The sequence below is a fragment of the Dendrobium catenatum genome, unplaced genomic scaffold (genome assembly GCF_001605985.2).
Source record: "Dendrobium catenatum unplaced genomic scaffold, ASM160598v2 original_scaffold_121939, whole genome shotgun sequence".
In the NCBI taxonomy this organism is placed as follows: Eukaryota; Viridiplantae; Streptophyta; class Magnoliopsida; order Asparagales; family Orchidaceae; genus Dendrobium; species Dendrobium catenatum.
In genome coordinates this window covers 212173-234062 of record NW_021440374.1, presented here as the reverse complement: position 1 = coordinate 234062, position 21890 = coordinate 212173, and the positions used below count along the sequence as shown (strand labels likewise).

General features: G+C 37.1%; 1 protein-coding gene and 1 long non-coding RNA gene across 2 annotated transcripts; one reads left to right on the top strand and one right to left on the bottom strand.

The window, feature by feature from the left end:
- Window positions 1-403: 403 nt before the first annotated feature.
- LOC110098369 (dihydropyrimidine dehydrogenase (NADP(+)), chloroplastic) lies at window positions 404-15864 on the top strand. Its single transcript, XM_020825191.2, has 7 exons — window positions 404-787; window positions 1091-1354; window positions 1447-1617; window positions 13556-13668; window positions 13981-14167; window positions 15335-15444; window positions 15551-15864. The coding sequence occupies exons 1-7, from the start codon at window positions 518-520 to the stop codon at window positions 15705-15707; spliced, it is 1272 nt and encodes a 423-aa protein (XP_020680850.1). The 5' UTR covers window positions 404-517; the 3' UTR covers window positions 15708-15864.
- A 5461-nt stretch (window positions 15865-21325) lies between these two features.
- On the bottom strand, window positions 21326-21814 carry LOC110098373. Its single transcript, XR_002303337.2, has 2 exons — window positions 21623-21814; window positions 21326-21524 (listed from the first exon to the last, which is right to left on the bottom strand). It is a non-coding gene; the product is annotated as an uncharacterized LOC110098373 (long non-coding RNA).
- Between the last annotated feature and the right edge of the window lie 76 nt (window positions 21815-21890).

Genomic DNA, 21890 nt, shown 5'->3' with positions numbered 1-21890 from the left:
TTTACACTCTATAATGCAATTTGTATGTATTATAAACTCCTCTATTTTTATCAAATTTATTTTTCACCCAATCTGACTTCATTATCACAACCCACTGCTGCCATCGACCGCACCTACTATTGATTGTTGCCACTACCTGCTGCACTATAATCTTACTCTATATTTTATTTATTATATTTCAAATCAAATAAAAAATAATTATTTATATTTCTTCATTTACCTAAATAAATAATTTTAAATATTTGAAATATTATTTAGTTTCTCTTAATCAGCCTAAGTGTCTATACAAAATAAATTAAAAAAAAAAAAAACTAATTCTTAAGAAAGGCAATGCAAGCTGAAATTGACACCAAGAGCCAGCTCAGCAACCGGAGAGCCCGCATAATCCTGTCCGAAATGTTCTTCCTTCGTCAAGCTTTCGTATCGTCTCTCTCTCTCTCTCTCGCTGCTTGTCTCTTCTTTATAAATAAAAAATTTCTAACATCGCCGGCTAACTTATCTATTCGAGTAAACAAAAATGGCGGCATCATTTCTTCCGTCGGGGCGGAGCACAGCAATCGGGCTGCCTTTTCAGCGTCGCCGGAGGATTTCGGCGAATTCATTTCCACTTGTAGTGAGGTCGGCGGGGGGAGAGGGGTCTCCGGCCGCGGAGCCCGACCTTAGTGTTAAGGTCAACGGTCTGGAGATGCCTAATCCGTTCGTGATCGGGTCCGGACCGCCGGGGACTAACTACACCGTCATGAAGAGGGCCTTTGATGAGGGTTGGGGCGCTGTTATTGCCAAAACAGTAAGTCCTTTTGCCTTAATTGTTGTCTTTTTTTTTTTTTTGGAAATTTTATAGGTCTGATTGATGTGAGATATGTACTTGGATCCCAGATACTGCATGTATAAGTTCTTCTTAGCACACAACCACTGTTAGTATTCTATTATCATGACAATGAAACATTCTGTTGACCTTAATTAATGTATCTTAGTGCTGAGAAAGAAATTTACCTTCTTAAGTTTTGCATCTAAATGTTGTGCTGGTTGATATTATGCCTTGTGGCCTGGATGATTTTAAAGTTGCGTATATGATTCATGTGTATGGTAGGTGTCCTTGGATGCCTCTAAAGTTGTGAATGTAACACCTCGATATGCAAGGCTTCGAGCAGGATCAAATGGTTCAGCCAAGGGACAGATCATAGGATGGGAGAATATTGAGCTCATTAGCGACCGGCCCCTTGAAACAATGTTAAATGAGTTTAAGCAATTGAAAAAAGAGTATCCAGATAGGATACTTATTGGCTCAATAATGGAAGAATACAATAAAGATGCATGGCACCAACTTATTGAACGAGTTGAAGAAGCTGGAGTGGTATTTCTCTTTCATTTATCAATATAACAGCTCATAAAGGATACTTTTTTTGCATGCTTATATTCAGAATGTTTTTGGTGATATTCATTTAGGATGCTCTGGAAATCAACTTCTCATGCCCTCATGGAATGCCAGAGAGAAAAATGGGTGCGGCTGTGGGACAAGATTGTGCATTATTGGAGGAGGTTTGTGGTTGGATAAATGAAAAGGCCACTGTACCTGTTTGGGCTAAGATGACTCCTAACATAACAGACATTACACAGGTTCTTTTTTGCCTAACATTTCTTTTTCCCTTTAATTTATTGATATATGTTATCTTAGTGGATGATGATCTACATTTTTTCATGTTTTCTAATTTAACTGAACATTGCTTGAAATGAGTAAATATTGGTAGAGGTTTTCGGATGCTTCTTTAGCTAGTTTATGTTGGAATATACCTTGTCAGTGAAAGATTATTATCTTATCCAGATTGATGGAGCAGACACTCTTCGTTTCACATTGTAATCATCATATATATGGGATTAGAATTGTGAATCCTCGTTTTTCATTTGTTCTTGTTAAGTATGACCTATGGCATTATACCTAGTTCAGAAAACATTTTGAGCAACATCCATATTAGCTTATGTTTATCTCTTCTCTTTAATCCTCTATCATTAATTTTATCTAACACTTAATGGGAGCATTAGTAATCCTAAGTTTTCAAGTCCAAACCACTTGTCTATTTTTAATTATACTTTCATCAATGGATGTCACTCTATCCACTCCTCTAATATAATCATTTTTTATTCTATATTTCATAATTTTTCCACTCATCCATCTTAATATTCTATTTCAATCATGCTCAAATTAATTGTCAATGATTTTTTTACCACCCATCCCTTAGATTCGTACGCATCTCCAGCCTAATTGTAATTTTATATTTTACTTTGAAGCCTTCATGATATCCTTTTATTGCATAATACTCATGAGACAGTTCTCCATTTTAATCACTCAACTTTAACTCAAGAAATAATATCATCTCTATACCTATTATTTTATATAATATATCCAAAATTCTTAAATCTATCATTATGTATTACATATTCTTCTGATAATATTGCTTAATTAATAATTATTAATATCACAATCATTGAGATTATGTCTTATGCTCAATCTTTATTATGCTAGTTTTCAATCATTTATATTCAAAATATATTCTTTTTTTTTTTACTTTTAGCTTATTTTAGTATGCATTACTAATTAAAGTTGTGCTATCTGTCATAAACCAAATCACTCCAATTTGAATATCCTTTTAAACCACTCCACAACCAAACAAAAAAGATATAGAGACTCTATGTTGACTCTTAATGTAATCCTACTATAATAAAATTAAATGTTCTTTTGTTATTTCTAATAATAATCAACACTCCAATTTACATATCTTTAATAACTTTAACAGACCTTTATCACAGTTTTTTTTCTAATTTGTACTAAAAAAATTTACATGTACTTTATTATATGACTTATTAAACTTAGATAAAGATCATTTCTCTACTCTTTATATTTTTTTCATCAATTTTTTTAAAATAAAAACTATTTTCATAGAAGATTTTTCTTTCATAAAACTTTCAATAAAAAAAGTGTTCTTATGTATTATATTCCTAGTTTTCTTGTTGTTGGTTTTCTGACATTGTTGAAATCAGATTCATGCAAGGCTTTTCCTAAATTTCTATAAGCACTTCCTATCAAATTGGTATCAGATCGGTTTCCAAATTGTTTTTGGATAATTTCTGCAACAATTTTTTTATATTTCAGGTCATGAATTTTATTGTTTTTGTGGTGGAAATCCGAATTTTCGAGCCTAACAAAGATCTGGGGACTTATGACAGGAAGAAAGGTAGAAGTATTAGAAGGGGGATCAGATAAATGAAATCTGAAATTTCATATCTCCAAATTTAAGTTTCAAATTTAAAAAAGGATATTTCAATCTTCCATGATAAGATCGATTCAAGTTTTTTCCATCCTAGAGGGGATGTTGAAGATAGTGCTCGAGGGTTAAACCAAAATATCACCGTCGGAGATGAGGGAAGGTGCCGATAGCCTAGGAAGTGGGGAAAATCCTAAGCCAATTAGACGAAGTGAAGATCAAGAGGTGGAGATTTTGGAGGGAACAGAAAAAATGTCTTTCCTAGGGCCTATTCCTAAGGAGGAGTCGGGCAAAGGCTATGGGGAGAGGCGGGAGGAGGTAGGGAAAGAACAAAGAGGTGCTGATTTGGAGAGTAGATGAGCGGGATTTGAAAGGGAAAGGGGTAATTATGACCAAAGGGGGCCTAAATTTGAATGGGGATGGGTTTGTTATGATCCAAGGTATACTGAATTTGAAAGGATAAGGTGAGAATTTGATGAAAGTCTTGGGTATGAACGTAGAAGGGATGATTGAGACACTTGAGGGAAATCACCCCCTTGGGGATTGGGAAATTATGAAGGGAACGGATGCGATCTGTGGGTGAGAAAGTTGAAGATGCGTATTTTTAAGGCAGAAGATGCCCATTGGTAGATCTACAAGATGGAAAGGTACTTTACCGTCAACAGGTTGACAGAGGGGGAGAGACTAATAACAGCCGAGATGTGCTTGGAAGGGAAGGCTTTAGCATGGTACCAGTGAAGGGATACGAGGAAACCGATACATACTTGGAGGGAGTTTAAGGACTACTTGTTGGAATGTTTCCAAACCAGTAGGAGAGGGGATTTTTGTGAGCAATTCTTCGCTTTGATGCAAGAGGGGATAATGGTGGAGTACCATGAGCAATTTGAGTACCTCGCGAGATCACTGGATCGACTTCTAGAGACTATATTGGAGGGGAACTTTATGAAGGTACTAAAACTAGAGATCTGCGTAGTGGTTAGAGTGATGATGTCTCGTGACTTGGTCGAGGCTATGGAACTAGCTTAGTTGATGGAGGATCAGAGGCACCTGGAGAGAGGAACGAGAGGCAGCAGCTCAAGAGAATCGTACAGGATGACCACCACCTTATTGGCATCCAAGGAACCAACATCAGATACTCTTCAGGGGACTTCGAAGGAATAGATTGCAGGAGGAAGACCTGGGGACAACTTCAAGAAGCTCACAGAAATGGAATTAGAGGAGAAGAGGGCGAATGAGCTCTGTTTCAGATGTGACGAGAGGTATACACCAGGGCACAGGTCTAAGGACCGAACTCTTCGGGTTCTTACCATTTGTGATGACGAGGGAATGAAAAGTGTTGTCTTTCCACCTTGTAGATAAGGTGGGTCTTTGAGAGGGGAGTATTGTCCATACGGGGTCAGCTTACGGACAATATAGGCGGAACTTCTCCGCCTCCTGCATATGCCGATCAAACCGCCCAGTTCAAAAGAGCATATTAGGAATGTTCTAAATATTGATATCAAAATGTTTCTTCTTCAATCATTTGACATCCTCTTAGCCTTCAAATTCTATTAAAATATTTGTTAACCAAACCACTATAACATCCCTCACAACTCTCTAAACTGGTATATCATTTGGACCTAAAATCTTACCTTTATGCAACTTTTTCAGAATTAGCTCCACTTCATTTTTTAATTAAGCTATAATATTCTTTACTATATTATTTATTATGCTCTTACAAAATAATTTATACCTTAAAACTCTCATTTAGTATTTTCTCAAATAATATTATTTTATTTTTCCTTATATCTTTATCCTTGACTTTAATTTTTTGTCTTTCATTTTAATACAGCTAACTTGATCAACATCCCCAGATCTTTTATCTCTTGCTTTAATCAGTCTATCTCTTTTTTCGTGATTCCTTCTTACTAAGTCTATTATATGAATCATATGTGGGCGTCGGCTAAATTAGTTGATAAGGTCCAAGATCTTGGATTTAAAACCCACCTACGTTATAATAAAATTCATCATATAGACTAGAGTGGGCAATAAAAGTTTATTATATAAACCTCTAAAGCTGGACGTATTTCTTGATGCACTACCCTCCTTGCAGGACTTATAGCTTTCTTCTAAGTACCAGAGTTAAACACCCCTTATACTGCTGATATAGAATGGATTTAAAATTGTGATCTAGCATGAAGTTCCTGCACGTCAATTATCTACCTGCTTGTAATTTAACAAAAAGAAAAGTGCCTTATTATGGTTTAGCTGTTTGTATTACTTGAAGTGAGTTTCTAATGTGAAACATAATAGGAATTGCAGGAATTTAATAAAAATTGTTAATCTTGCTAAATATAAAATTAATGTTTTACAAGATTAAATTCTAGGATTTTTTAATTGTTGTTTTGTGTTGATATGCATTTACAAACTAGGTTAGAATGACAATTTAAAATAATAACATAATTATAGTAAAACTAGATGCACAAATAACATAAATCCACCTATTAACAAATAGAATTTTCACCTCAAGTTTCCCTCACTCTCACTCTTGAGGGTTGTTTTAGCGGAAGAGTACTTTCAGCAAACTTAATGACGCAACTAAAAGACAGAGGACGCCTACAGTATTGCCCAACAAAAATTTAGCCTCAGGGGAAGAAGTCGGTGGAGGTTGAAGAACTTGCCACTGTCTGGAGGTTTTATGCTCGTCGATGGTTGTCGTCAAAGTGAATAGAATCCGGTCGATGTAATCGTTAACGGTGTGGTCGATCTCCATGTTAAGGCCGAAGAAAGGTGATCTCAACACATCTACTCTTCTTTGATGATCGTATACGAATCCATGGTTTTATTCAGGATCGGCCATTCATGAGGGACGTAGGCCGAATGGTTAGGTATCTTCCTTCTTGGACGGTATGTGAAGCAAGGGAGAAGAGAGGTAATGGAGGAGATAGGGGCTTGGAGGGTTTCGGCCAAGGCTAGGAGAGGCTCCTCTAATTTCAAATTTAGGGTTAGGGAAGGAAGAGGGAAAATAACTTCAAAATTTGAAATTTAATTTCACATTTTTCGGTTGGATTTGAATAGGGGAATTTCAAATTTGAATTTCAAAACAAAGGGGAAAAAGAAGAGGGAAGGGGTGATTATTATCCCCTAATTTAGGGTTGTAATTGGGGAAAGAAATAAATGAGAGAAGGGGAGAGAGGGGGCCGGCTAAAGGAGGGGAGGGATGAGTGTCCACATTCAATGTATGTGGATCCTTGCATTAATTGTTGATTGGGGAATCAAATCTAGATTAATTTCACATTTGTGGTAATTGGCGAATTTCCTAAAATATGAAATATTAATTAGGAAATATTTTGAAATTCAAATTTATTTGAATTTGAATTAAGGGACTTTCCAAATTAACAATGTGCTAATTTAGGAAAGTAGTAAAGGCTAATTTGAAATTGGAATCAAGGGAATTGGGAAGAGGTTGTTTGGTGGCAAGGGTGAAGGGACCTTGGTGGGTTGGCCGGTGGCTATGGAGGGGGTAAAGGGATTAGGGCCGGCGGTTGGCTTAGGGCTGATGGTTTGGGTAGGGAGTGGAGGTGGCCGGTGGTGTAGGAGGAGGAGGGAGTGGTGAACAACGGTTTGGGAGAAAGGGAATGTGGGCCGGCGGCTTGTAGAAGATAGTATGAGGGGAAGAAGAAAGGGGAAGAGGAAATCGAGAACCCGAACTCTTCCGGCGGCTGTCGAGTATTGCTTTGGCCTTCTCCCAGGGTTCTCTCTTCAAGAGCTTATAACAAGAGAAACAACAAGTGCTGAAAATTTCATTAAACAATTATCATCACAATACAAAGCTACGGCCTTCATATAAGAGCCTCAAGGAACAAAAGACACAAAGAAGAACTTGCCCACTCGGCTACAACATGAACTAATCCCTCTCAAAGGTACAATGATAAAAGCCATAATATAAATAAAAATAAAATACATAAATGCATCACAAATAAAGACTTCTAATCGTAGCCGTCGATCTACGATGTCTCCTATAATAGACGCGCCAGAATCTTCTGCTGATATCCTCATTAGTTTCTGTGGAGAGGTGGCATATGAGATATTTTACTTGACTAAAGTTCTACATCTAGTGCTTTTCCTCGAAACAATGCAGATGATCTACTTATTCCATATGAATGATATAAGACAAAAGCACTCAGTAACTCTTTTCAACTGTGGAAGTAGAATAATTGTCTAGGGGAAAATCATTGTGCTAGTTTTGAGGAAGCTGGGGCAAAACAGAGTCGCAACCACTCTTTTTTTTTTAATAGATATACTCTCATATTTTTAAACTTATTTATGGTGCTGTTAACAACTGTTTATGATTAATAATACATACAATACAGATCAATAATTTGAAGATGCATGATAGCATGCCTTCTTGAAGACTTAAACCAATCAGGAGTGCTTCCTGTGCCTGTTAGGCAATGCATTGTGTGTGCTTAGTGGTTCTTAGCATGTTGATATGAGTTGTTGACTTGAAAGATCATTACTTGTTGTTGACCTGTATACCTAAAAAAAAATCATACCTACTCGGACATCTAGCCATGACGACTTCGCACGACGTGCGCCCCTCAACGCACGTCCGCCATTTCGCTCGTCATTTCAACGCGACTTACCTCGCGTCGTTAAATAGCCGAAGAGAAGAGGCCTTCGGCCTCTCTCGCTCTCTCTCGCTCTATCTCGCTCTATTCTCCGATCTCTCTCTCTTGCACCGTTTCTCCAGCTCCTTAGGGCATCTCCAACCGAAAATGTCATTTTTCACTCCAAAATGCAGGGAAATCAAAAAATGTCGTGTTTCATCTCCAATCCAACGCCATTTTGCCGCTAAAACAGTCGTTTTCTTTCGCGCCTTTCTTCCCAACCTGTTCGGTAGAGAGAAAAAAATGGCGCAGATGAACAGTGCGACGCCAATATTGGCATTGCACTGTTCATCTGTGATCAAATGGCGTCAAAAATGGCGATAGGTTGGAGCTAGGGGTGTCAATTTTTGACACGACACGAAAACCCGACCCGGACCCGACCCGGACCCGCCGGGTTGGACCCGACCCGATTTCAAAACGGGTCGGGTTCGGGTTCCAGAAATCGACCCGTTTCAAAAAACGGGTCGAGTTCGGGTTGACCCGGCGGGTTGCCGGGTCAACCCGCCAACCCGTTTAATTCAAAAAATTTCGAAATCCCTCCCTCTGCCCGCTGCCACGCGCCGCTGCCCTCCCCGCTGCCCACATGTTGTCGGTCGACTTCGCCCCTCCGACGGCTTGCCTTTCTGGATGGATCAGAAGTCCTGATATTTTGATCGGAAGCAACAACGCAAGCTAGCTTGCTCGGAAGGTAACTTTCTTCCGTTCGCACGCTTCCTCGGCTCCTTTGGCCTGTTCGACTTCGCTCATTTGATGACTTTCCTTCCTGTTGGAACGGAAGTTACACATTTTGATTGGAAACCGACGGGAGCCGCTCGCTGTGAAGGTAATCTCTCCCCTTCGCATGCTTCCTCGGCCTATTTCCGCAAATCTGCTGAACAGAGGGATTAATAATCTATTTTATTTTTATTAAAATTAATTTTAATTAATTATAATTAGTTTTTAATTATAATCAATTTAATTAATTATAATAAATTTAAATTTTATTTATAATTATTTATAATTAATATTAATTAGTTATGATTAATCAAAAATCGTAATTAATTATTTTAATTAAATATAAATTGTTATAATTAATTATTTTAATTAATTATAATTAATTATTAATAAGTATAATCAATTAGAGATGATTATAATTAATTATAATTAATTAATGTTAATTATAATTAATAAAAAAAAGAGAAGTAATGTGCTCCTCTTACCTCGAGCCACAAGCCTCCATCCCCGGTCCTACACGAAGGTATAAAGTTTCTAACCTAAAATCCTTCTCTCGTGGCTTGTGACGAGCCGGCAAACCCCCTAAGTGCTCACATGGCGTAGTAGGGAGGAAAACCGGCACGGCGCTTGCGTCGAGGTGGGTAATCCCCGGACTGCTTATGTAGCGTAAGGGGGACAAGACTAAGTACCCATACGTGGGGAAATCCTTGTGCTCTTTTCAACAGGTGCCCGAAGACCCTTAAACGCTCATGCAGCGGGCGGGAATTGAAGAATTTGTGGTTGCGGTGTCGTTTGACACCTACTTGAAGCGCTCAAGTAGCAAGGGAAGGTTAGTCTTTCGAATTTTTTCCTAAACAGGGGATACGCCGGTAGGCAGCCAAAATTTCGGGTGAACATACAATCGCACTCGGACCTGATTTGGACTCAAATGAACAGTGTACTTGTGAGCTCGGACTTGAACTAAATGGACTTAAATGAACTCAATCTTAAATTAATTTGAATCCAAGCAAGTGACAATGAATAGCAGGGAGTTCTGGACTTGAACTTTATTATGAGCAAATATAAAGAACTTTCACTCAAATTAAACATCAGAAGTTAAGCTTGAATGAACACTTACAGAGGACTTGAACAAGACTATAGAAGACTTGGACTTTAATGAACTACACAAAAATCAAGCCTAAACGAAGGTGCAACGAGCCAAGCCTAAATTCAAATAACAAAACACTTGCAGAGATACTGCATAAGACTTTGATTTGAACTCGAACAAATAATGACTCGAGATTGTAACTCGGGACAACTACAAGGAACTTGAACTTGCACATCGAACTATACTTGAACTCAATACAGACTGCAGGGAATCGGACCTTAATGCTATTAAAATGGGAAAATCTTAAGTTATGATTCAAAGTTTTCAAATGAATACAAATATTTGATGCAAGCAAAGGACTAGTGGCAGAAATTCTTCAAACATAAGTGGCATGCAAATGAAGACTTAAGTTCAAGAAAACACATCATTCTTCCTGGTGTATAAAGAAGTGCTAATGCAAATGTGCCACAGATATGGTGGCTGTCAGCCTGTCCTACAAACCTATGTAGGAGACTACAACAACTCCCCTACAACCGACATCAGATGTCTCGTACATACAAATGACGGTCGCCACAAGTACTAAAAGATACATAAACAAATGTGGCAATCGATGTGTATAAGGGAGATGATAACAAATACAACCCCTCGCTTGGGAGTAAGGACGAATGATATGACCACTTGTGGATAACAATAGTGGGTATATCGTAAGTACAACGAACCCTTGTGGACACAAGTACATATATCACCTACAACAACAGTGATTGAGATTTGTGAGTATGTCTGGTACGAAGACAACTCAATGTATGGAGAAGGCTACCTCCTGGCAGAATAGAAGAGATGTTTGAACAAATTTTAATTAAACTTCTTGATGTTCCAAAATTTCTTCTTGGTTCTATACTTAGGAAGAAAACAATTTTGGCATCCACAAAAATCAGAAATAACAAGTCTACTACATTGAAGATCTTAAAAGTTCTTTTCAAAGCAGCGGTCATTGATTTCAAAGTCCAGAAAGACCTCTCGATGAATGAGAAAAGGGAGTCTGCATCAGAACAATTCACGTGACAATGCTACGATTCACCTATATCTAAAAGCAGAAGATTCATTAACGTACTACAATCTACCTGCATAAATCATGCAAGTAGTGCACGACAATCTATCTGTACAAAGCAGCAAACAACTCAATCCCCAAGCTGCTACAACACACCACCGGATTCGCAACACTCGTATTAGCGGATAGAAGACGTGTATAAGTTCTCAAATGGAGTGTTATGTGCATTCAAATGACAATTACCTGCACAATTAAAATATCTCAACATACCCATACGCATGCACTGTAATTTGTATACACATAGGTACACAAGGGGTAAGTACAATTATTACACCCCCATGGGCCCCAACAAGTGTATTTTGGTACACACGTGACGTCTAGAGATGTTGCGGGGGTTAATAAATTTGAACTCGATTCTCCTAAACAAGTAGATAGGAGTCGACAAAGTTCAATAAATAACCATAAAATGCCCCCAAACACTTGCATGGGCCCCGACGAGCGTGATACTGTTATACGCGTGACGTTTAGGGATGTTGTGCGGGTTAAATGATGAATCTAAGTTCGAACACGATTTTTCTCAACACGGTTTGAGCCATTAAATAAATATGCGGTCACGATGTCGACTAGAATATTTATTTTATGCATTCATATTAGGCCTTCAAGACCCTTTACAAGAAATATTCATCGATAAAATTATACACCCGCATGAGACCCGGCGAGCGTGTTATTAGTATACACGTGACGTCTAGGGATGCTGCGCGGGTCAATAAGTGAATTCAAATTCGAACTCGATCCTTTTATGTAGATCAATAGGAGTCGACAGGTTCGAAACATCAAATAAATATGCGATTGTGGCGACTGATATATTTATTTTAGTACATTCATATTGGGTCTTCAAAGCCTATAATCAATAGAATTCACTAATAAAGGCATAAAGCCTATAAAATCCGATCCTCTATCGATAACTCGATAGAGTCGAAAAGGTTTATCTACAAAATGCTAATATTATCAAATGAAAATGACCCGAACACCCCGATGATGGCCGTGTTGAATGTTTATCTCAACCGGAGGAGTTCATAAACACTCCTATAGAGCTAATGCTAGTCAAAAATATCATTAAGATCCATTCTCAAACAATCTTATGCTAGTAAGGACGTGGTACGCGTCCTCTAACTGGCGGTTTTTGCTGGCAAATGACACCGCAGGATAAACAGTTATGACCCGGGGCCCTCTGAACCGAGTAGTTTTGCCACCAAATGGCACCACGATAAACCGGTTATGGTCAGAGCCAATATGTTTCTTAGTGGCATCAAATCCGTGAGATATAAATCAATAGGATATGATCAATAGGGCACAAAGCCCTCTGTTAGCTAAGGTCGATTCAAATGTATCCCCTTAGACAAGCATTCCCCCTAGGTCTACAAGGTCTCCTTGGACGAAGCAACCCCTGGCTGCCAACAAGGATCCTTATGTCAGGTTGGGTCGACTACTTCCTCTGATTAAGTAGACCAAGGAACATGATGGCTTGGGATGACGGAACCATGGGATCTTGATCGTGTCAATCATCCATTCCCCCACCATCCGTTTTAAGTGCAAGATGGTGAAATTTCTAATTTTAAATATCAAACCTTGAACTTTCCATATTTCCAAATGCTCATGCTGCTACTATATGTCAGATAACACGCTTCACGTATCTGATTGACGACTGGCCTTAATCGAAAGTTCTCTCTCGTGATCGGGAGGGGTAATTAACTATAGGGGCTTGCGTCTATAGGAAACCAGAACTCATATCATAAAATCCTCGCAAAATGAGGGCGAAATCTCTGGGTAGTGTCTTATCTATAAACCCATTTGCCTTCCCAAAATTTACCTCGGAACTTAATCCATTAAAACTTCCCCCGAAAAAGAAAAAGCAACAGTCGGGCGGAGGCCGGGGCCTAATTTTTGGAGCCCACACTTGCCCTGGTGCTGTTGCATGCTCTTACTATTTCCTACGTAAAGAGGTAAATCCTTTTTAAAATGTCTTCTGATAATTGCACACTGATGATACAAGTAGGAGGTAGTTTTGAGAATTTAAGGCCTCGTTTGGTATGGCTTTCTTTCTGCTTCTTAAAGTGGATTTCTAGTATAAAAATTAAAATTTTTGTACTAGAAAGCCGCTTTACAAAGCAGTAAGAAAGCCGTCCCAAACGAAGCCTAAATGTACTAAATTGAACCAAGCTCAAACATAGAAATGGCTTTATGCTAATTGAACTTCCCGCTTCCTTGACACAACGATGTGTTTAAACTGCTCTTCGTCTTTTGAAACGCTGTTAGAAAGTAACCTTTGTTTGAAATGTTAGATATTAAGCTGAAGCATAGTTGGATACGATATCTACGTAGTCTCACTTGTTGAAGCATAGTTATAAGGAGAAATGTTTTAGTGAAGATGATGAAGGGATCATTCTTGGATGATTATTGGCTTTTAAAACAAGCTACGCAACTGAATATGCATCCGCCTATGTCAGCTCTTTTATATGCTTTAAATAAAGAGAGATTTGTAGAAATTATTTGTAAGAGAAAAATAGTTAATTTAAGTAGAGGAGAAACTGAAGAAAAGTTTTGGAGAGAAGAACGAGATAAGCATATTGAAGAGAGGAAAATTTTGTGACACAAAGGTGCCGCACTCTTTCTGTTTTCAAGTATTCTTTTAGATGATTGCCTAAAAACTTACTTCCTTTCTTTTCCTTATCATATGTCTATTTCTTCTCCTTTTCTCTATGACATGTATTTTAAGTTACTTGTTTTTGTTGTCTAGCCAGCAAGGGTATCTCTGAAATCAGGTTGTGAAGGGATTGCAGCTATCAACACCATCATGAGCGTAATGGGGATTGATCTGAATACATTACGTCCAGAACCCAGTGTTGAGGGGTTAGTGTCTTCTTCCAATGAGAACCCCGATTGCTTTCTTTGTTGACTAAGGCCTCGTTTGGTTCTCCTTAATTTCACCATTTTCGGTTTAAATCGGCGAAAACAGTTACAGTGTTGTTTGTTAACACGCCTTTTGCATAATCTCTTATCCTATACCTCCGTAATACCACCGATCTCAAAAGAAAAAAAATGCCGCTTACCCAAACTCTGCTTACTCCGTCTCTTTAAACTCCACTTATACAAAAGAAATGCCGCAACCAAACGAGGCCTAAAAACAAGATCTTCATTTTACTGAGCATATGTTTCTTGCAGGTACTCGACACCTGGGGGTTATTCCTCCAAAGCTGTGCATCCGATTGCACTTGGAAAAGTAATGCAGATCGCACAAATGATGAAAGCAGAATTTAGTGATAAAGAATATTCTCTGTCTGGCATTGGAGGAGTAGAAACTGGCAATGACGCTGCTGAATTTATTCTGATTGGGGCAAATACAGTTCAGGTAGGCCTCCATGGGAATATATTTGCATGATTTTCGCTGTATAGATCTTGAATATTTGATCCAAACTATCATAGGTATAGTTGTAAATCTTACTTTATGTTTATGGATATTATGGCTTGTGAGATCAAGTACAGTTGCTTTATAGAATTAAGGATTGGAAGTAGCACGTCTTGAATATGGCACTCCCATACTGTGGTTCATTGGCTTTGGCTTCCCCAAAGTATTATGTGAGGTGATCGAGAGTAAAGGGCTCTCTTGAGACCTTCTGGTGAAGGCTCTTGGAGCTAGCTCACCTCTTATTTCTTTGATAATTATGTGTGAGTTGAGACCTCAGGAGAAATGTTACCTGTTCTACTCTGTCTCTCTCTCCATGTTAAATGTATCTGACAGGTAAAAGTTAGAAAAAATATTCAAGCCATTAGCATATTGGTCTCAAATGGCCAGTTGGCTCCGCTAAATAACCCAGTGATGACTTTGAATTTTATTAGCTATATAACTTAATATTACATTAGAATTCAAGTTGGATGGTTGAAGTGGAGGAATGCATCGGACTTATTGTGTGATAGAAAAGTCCCCCTCAAACTTAAGGGAAAATTCTATAAGATGGTGGTGAGACCTACAATGCTTTATGGTCTTGAATGGTGGCCATTAAAAGAGAAGCATAATACTAAGTTAAGTGTTGCAGAGATGAGGATGCTTAGGTGGATGAGTGGCTTGACCCTTAGAGATAGAATATGAAATGAGCATATACGTGAAAAGGTTGCAGTAGCTCCAGTGGAAGATAAGATTAGAGAGAGTCTCCTTAGATGGTTTGGTCACATTAAACGGAGGCCTTCCAATGACCTGGTCAGGAAAGTTAATGTATTATATTTTTATGTTAAGAAAGGTAGAGGTTGACCTAAAAAGACTTGATTAGAAAATATTAGAAATGATCTTTCTTTATTAGATTTAAATGAGAATTTGACTTTTAACTGTACATAATGGCAAAAAAGAATTCATGCAGCCGACCTCACATAGTGGGACAAAGCCTTGATGTGTTGTTGTATAACTTAATATTAAAAACCCACTCTTCCATTTAACTTTTCAGCTCTGTCAACTTTTTTAATGATACCCTTCATTGCTTATGTGTTTCTAACCATTCCGCTTTCATGTCTCTAACCAACTAAGGTGTGCACGGGGGTGATGATGCATGGCTACGGCCTCGTGAAGAAGCTCTGTGATGAGCTGAAGGACTTCATGAGAAAACACAATTTTTCTTCAATAGAGGAATTTAGAGGGTACAGTCTTCATAAAAAAAAAATCCCAATTTAAATATATTCTTCATGATTTAGAATCTGTTAAGTTAAAAAACCTTACTGTTTCTGGGCTTTTCTCTTGCATCAGGGTCTCTCTTCAGTATTTCACCACCCACACTGAACTGGTTAGAAGACAGCAAGAGGCCATCAGCCAGCGAAAAGCTATTAGGAAGGGCCTGCAGTCTGATAAAGATTGGACAGGCGATGGATTTGTGAAGGAAACAGAGAGTATGGTTTCTAACTGATGAATCCTTTCCTCTTTTCCATTCTTGCAAAGAACTGAACTGTTGATAAGGGGGAGAAATTAATGTATTTCCATTGTTTCAGCTTGAGTAACTTGAAAGAACTGAATTGTGTATGACTATTCTAAATTAGATTTTATGATTGTTTTTTTTTTTTTTTATGGCAATAGCACCTGTTTCATATTGTGATTGCTATACATGTAAAGAATTGGAGAAATTATTCTTTGTGGTCATCGGATAGTTTGGAGGCAAATCAGAGCGCGCCACATCACTTGGTACACAGCAAAAAAGTGATGCGGCGCGCTCTAATTTGCCTCCGGATGCCGGCAGGTGACCGCGCAGAATAATTTTTCCAAAAATTGATAGTTATGACTTCATTTGGCCTCGATTGTACTGCAGAAAATGGGTATTTTACTAGAACAATATTAAGTGAAAAATAAAAATTGTTCAAATATTCAGAACATCAAGATAGACTTCATGGCCCTTAGATTTAGGATTCATTTAAGGCGGTTATTTTATTATTTTATGAAGCAATTTCTTAGTGCAAAAATTTTTAAAATTTGATTTTTTTGTGTTAGAAAGTTGTTTCATAAAGCAATAAAAAAATTGTCTCAAAAGAAGCCCTACTCTAATATTTGTGCAATATATAAATAACTTATATTACATTTTTCTCAAAATAGATCTAAGGACTTTAAAGTTCATTCTATCAAAATTATAATTACAATCATGTTCAAATTTTATATTTTATGGTTTGGCTGAAAATAAATAGTTATTTTGAAAATAATAGCTATGAGTAATTTTACAATAAAAATTGTTGCCTTGAAAATAAATATTTATTTTAAAATTAAAATTACATTCAAATATACATAATAATAATTATAATAGTAGCCATCTAAGCCCCCTACAAGAGGCTTAATGCATCAATAAGATAGAACGAAATAAAAGTACAATGTAAAATAGATCTTGTGAATGTAGATGTGTTGTGAAGGACAAAGAATGATGGAAATGTGCTTTTCTAACTTTAGCTTTTCCATTCAAACTATATCATCATTGTCTATTTTATCATCTTTTGATTTTGGTACGTTTGTTTCATCAAATCCAATATGAATGGATTCTTGAAAAATGAATTTTTAGTATTAGAGTTAGGATTTGAATTTCAATATATCAAGCATGTTGTCTTTAATTGGTTTAATCTTCACATGAAAATTCTTTTGTTGGGATAACATATTTATGAGAGTTACCACTAAATTTGTAGTTGTCTTGTTGATTAATTTTATTAGAGATAGGATTTAAGGATATTGTTGGATTCAAATTTGTTCACGGAGGATATCAGATCTTACTAGCGGGTCAACTTAGAGAGCAAAGGAGTATGTGAGTAAGAATGAAGAGTATGGAAGAAGAAGAAGAGTAGAAGACTAGAGTTTTTAGACAAATAGAAAATTTCCTACTAATCTAAGAGACCCATTTTAATACTATTTTTGTGTTGAATAGTGCTCATTGCCCCTTATTACTAAAATTTTGGGGGCTATATGAAAAAAAATGTACAAAAAAGAAATAGCATTACACCACACTAAACACACGTGTCATCCCCTGATTGGTGAGAGAGTTGGGATGGAAGACTTTAGGCGAGTATGGTAATGTTGAGCGGTGTAGAGGGCAAGCTATTGTGTGTTGTGGGTTGGTATCAAGTTGGGTGAAGTTTGTAGTGTCGGACAGGTTGGGTCTTGTCGCCTCACTTAAGTCAAAGATCGCCATAGTGAAATGGGTAGGCATGTTCTAAGAAACTTGGTCTAATATAGTGATGCGCAATAGCCCCTAGGATGGGAGCCTTCCTATAATTGTGCTCAAGTGAGGGATGATGGTCCTGCGCTGAGAGTTGGCATCGGAGGTAGCGAGGAGCAAGGTTTTGAAAATCAGACCGGACAACTAACCGGGGTCGAACCGGATGACGTAATAAATAATAATATTATTAAAAATTATAAAATGAATGAGAAGTTTTCCTCTAATACCCTCACTCTACATTCCATTTTACAAAGAGATATTTTCTTATAAGAAATGTTCAATTACTTTCTTGTATCTAGAAAGATTAACCTGCATTAACATACTCGCTATTTTTCTGTCACAAAAAAATAAAACTTAAAAGCTTCAAAGAACACGAAAGCCGAGGAGTAGTGAATGATCTGCCTAAGGTGTTCTTATAGACTTGTCCAGTTCAAGGCAGATTATCTGGTTAATTCGGGCAAGTGCTCAAGAGTTCTTTCCTACGGGCAAATACCTTCTTCATGACCTGATTGTTACCTGTTAAGATACTGTGAAGGCAATTATCTCTATACATAGGGGTGTCAATTTCGGGTCACGGGTCGGGTTCGTGTCTAACCCGAAATGACCCTAAGCTAAACGGGTTGACCCGAACCCGACCCGGTTTTGGATACGGGTTACTATTCAAGACCCGAACCCAACCCGAGTCGGGTTCGGGTCAACCCGGATTGACCCGCTAACCCGAGTAATTTTCATTAATATTTCAAAAAAAAAAATTAAAAACATCAACACAGTAAAATTTAAACAAAAATTTGCATAAAATTTTTTTTTATTTATGAATTAGAAGCAATTTGCTAATTACAATATACAAATTATACAAAATATTAAACTAACAAATAAATTAAACAAATAATTACAATTTACAGATAATTCAAACGAATATTACAATTTACAAAAATTTTGATCGGGTACGAGTTGACCCGGAAACCCAAAACCAACCCAGGTTGACCCGAAAACCTCCCTGCCACTCTCGCGTCACGTCGAAGACGGAGAAGGAATCCTTGCTAGCTGCCTGCCTCGCTGCCACATGCAGGCTGCATTAACACAGTTCTCGGAAACCCTGCTATTGTTCGCAGTTCCCGTCAAAATCGGCCAAACCCGTAGTCCGCAGCGATCTCCACAGTCTCAAGCTACCCGCAATTCATTGATGCATTCATGTGTCAAGTGCAATCCCGATTCTCACACCCCCTAGATCTTATCTCTAGGTCCTGCCTCGCATCCAACCAAGCCCCACAGGCCCGCACCCCGGTCCCCTGTCCCCACAGTCGGGTTCGCGTACCTCATGCTCACTCAGTCGTGCTCTCACAACCAGGTCAGCGGGTCATGTCGGGTCAACCCAGTAACCCGGCGGGTCGGTCCGGGTTGGAATTCCTATTCCATTTGTAAAATCGAGTCGGATTAGGATCAAACCGTTTGGACCAAGGTAAATTCAGGTTGGACCTAAACCAGACTTGTTGACCCATTTTGACACCCTAACTTCAAGTTTTATATCTTAAAAATGCATCCAATAGGTGTTATAGATTTTTTGGTTTGTAGCATAGCATGCTAAGATCTTAAATTTTTTTTGCAAAAATTTCTACCAAAGTAAAGAAATTTAATTAGCAAATAAAATGAAAATATTACAACTAAATTTAAAATATTTTGTTAATGAAGAATAAGTTCTCCTCAAATTTAAAAAAAAAAAAAAAATTGCTAGATAGAAATTGCATGGAGAGATTCCAAAGGTAGGTTCTTGTTATGATTGCACCTCTGTTGATTGTTAAATTTCTCTTCTTTTATGCATACTATGGAGTTTAAAACCTTCTTTTTCTCTGATATTAAGATTTTTAAGAGGTTTCTAAGGTTGTTAGAGTAGAGTTGGAATATTAAAGGTTGGTGAAAGGTGAAGAGAAAATGTTGACAAGTTTAAAATTTATTGGTATATTTTTGGATGAAATTTTATGGTAGTAGAAGGGTGGATTTTCTTTAATAAAAAGAAATGGATGAGAACATTTAGATCAAAATATTTGGATGTTAGCGAACAAATTGAGATAATTTTAGTAAACTATTTTTAGGCTTTGGATGAACATTTAGATCAAAGTATTTGGATGTTAATGTTGGATGAACATTTAGATTATGCATTCAATCTATAATTGTATATACGATCGTCTAGTCAACTATTTTTAGGCTTTTAAGTTAACAAATCTTCTTGGGATTTATTTGTAGCCATTAGAAAAAATTATAGGCAACTATGTTTATAAATACCCCTTTCAATTTAAAATCATTATAAAGGGTTTTTTAGCGATAAATCAAACTGAGTATCAAGTGTTCATTCAAAGGACTATGGACAATGGGTTCGTGGTCATTCTCTTATAATCTATATAAAAAAAGATTTGTAAGTTATGTAAGTGTTTATTTCTAACTTGTATCTAGATATTATATTGTATATCATTATTAGCTATTGTCTTTAGGTGACCACCAAAATTCAAGGGAGCTTTGTCCTTTGCTTTGTTTGTAAGGATTAGGCCAAATGGAACTTAGAAGGTGTGCTTAATTGAATCAAGTATGGTTACTCTTGCCCTTAGAACTTGTAGTGGCAAGTTGGTGGATGGCTTACACATGAAAAAATGTTGGTCAGATGATCAAAGTCATATATCATTTTGTCTGCATTATCTACAACTTAGTATTTTACAAATTTGATTTGCTTGAGAAGTTGAGTTTATCATTTCTATTGAGCTTCATAGTCCATTAACTCATTCATTAGTTTAATCATTTAACATACACCATAAATTTGCTTGTATGGGGTTGATTGTTGTATTTGATCAATTGATTAGATGTGTCAAAATGACCCGATTATAATCCAATCAATCCAAACCGAACATGTTTAATAAATGTGTCAAAAAGATAATCCCAAACCCAACCTACTAGCAACATGAATGACCCAAACCAAACTCGATTACTCAATTTGATTAAAAGAAATTATAACTTATTAAACCAAGATTTTATGCTAATTGATCATAATAAGAAGAAGATACCAACAAATAAAAAGATTAAACAAAAAAAGTTAAATCAATCATTTTTCTAAGTTAAAGTTGAGTTTGCAAGTAAAACTAAACCCGACTCATTAATAAATAGGTCAGAATTCTGAACCTGAATCTGACTCGTTTATCAAACAAATCAACTTTAATCTGTACTTTTCAAGTCGGATCCAAATCGAGTTGACAAACTTGGCCATTTATTGACAACCCTACAATTAATAATAATTGTAGATTCTAATATCATTGAGTAAAATCCTTTTTGTTAGGACGGATGGCTTTATTACTGCTTCGTAAAACAACTTTTTAGTATAAAAATTTAACCATCCCAAATAAAGCCTTAATTGATCCCCTAACTTTTTCTAAAAAACTACAATAAACTCTGATAATATAAAAGATCAATTTAATCTATTGATCGGAACTAAATTGATCCTTCCATAGGATCATTTAGATCCCTCTTTAAAAAAAAAATAGAGGCTAAAATAAGACTTAAATAATCAAAAACCATTTTGATCATCATCTCTAAAGCTAATTTATTGGAACTTAAACACCACTAAATAATCAACTGCACACACCAAGCCCCTTCTCTTGCACGACAGAGAATAATTCTCAGCAAAATACTTGTAATTCTTTCCAGACCCTTACTCAACAGATGTTGTGAGAGAAAATTCATATAAAACGAAAATTTTCATAAAGATCTTATACAAAAGTTTCCAAGTAAACAGCATCAACATAGGGAGTATCTCTAATTCATCATAGAATGCTAAAAAATAATAAAGCAAGCTGCTCTGAATCCGAATGCCATGAAAGTTGCCAGCATTAAAAGAACTGAACTCTAGAAAACTGGAAAACATTCACCGAAACACCAGAAAGTGATCAGATTTTTCTGTCAGCCACCCCCAATATCACGAAGCTCCCAAAGAGATTTGTTTTCTTTTCTGACATCCTCTTGGATTGAACGTTGGATGGTCTTTACAACGAATAGGTACTGTTCAGGTGAGGAAAAGAGACATGGATTAGTATTAATGATGAAGATTAAGAATTATAAACAAGCTTTTTAGCAGAGTAAGTAAGCATATGTGTGACCTGAAAGGCAAGGATAAGGGGTATAAACAGCTTTCCCCTGTTGTTTGGATTTGGCCCTTCTATCAACTTCTGATCCACAGTGATGGATTGGCCGCCACTCGTTACCACATTGATGATTGTTTCCACCAAGTTTGGGATCCATGCAATACCATTTGGAAGAATCTGAATGAAATCTTATGTGTATCATGAAGGATGAGAGCACAAAAATAGCATGAAAAGAGAGAGAGAGAGAGAGAGAGAGAGAGAGAGAGAGAGAGAGAGAGAGAGA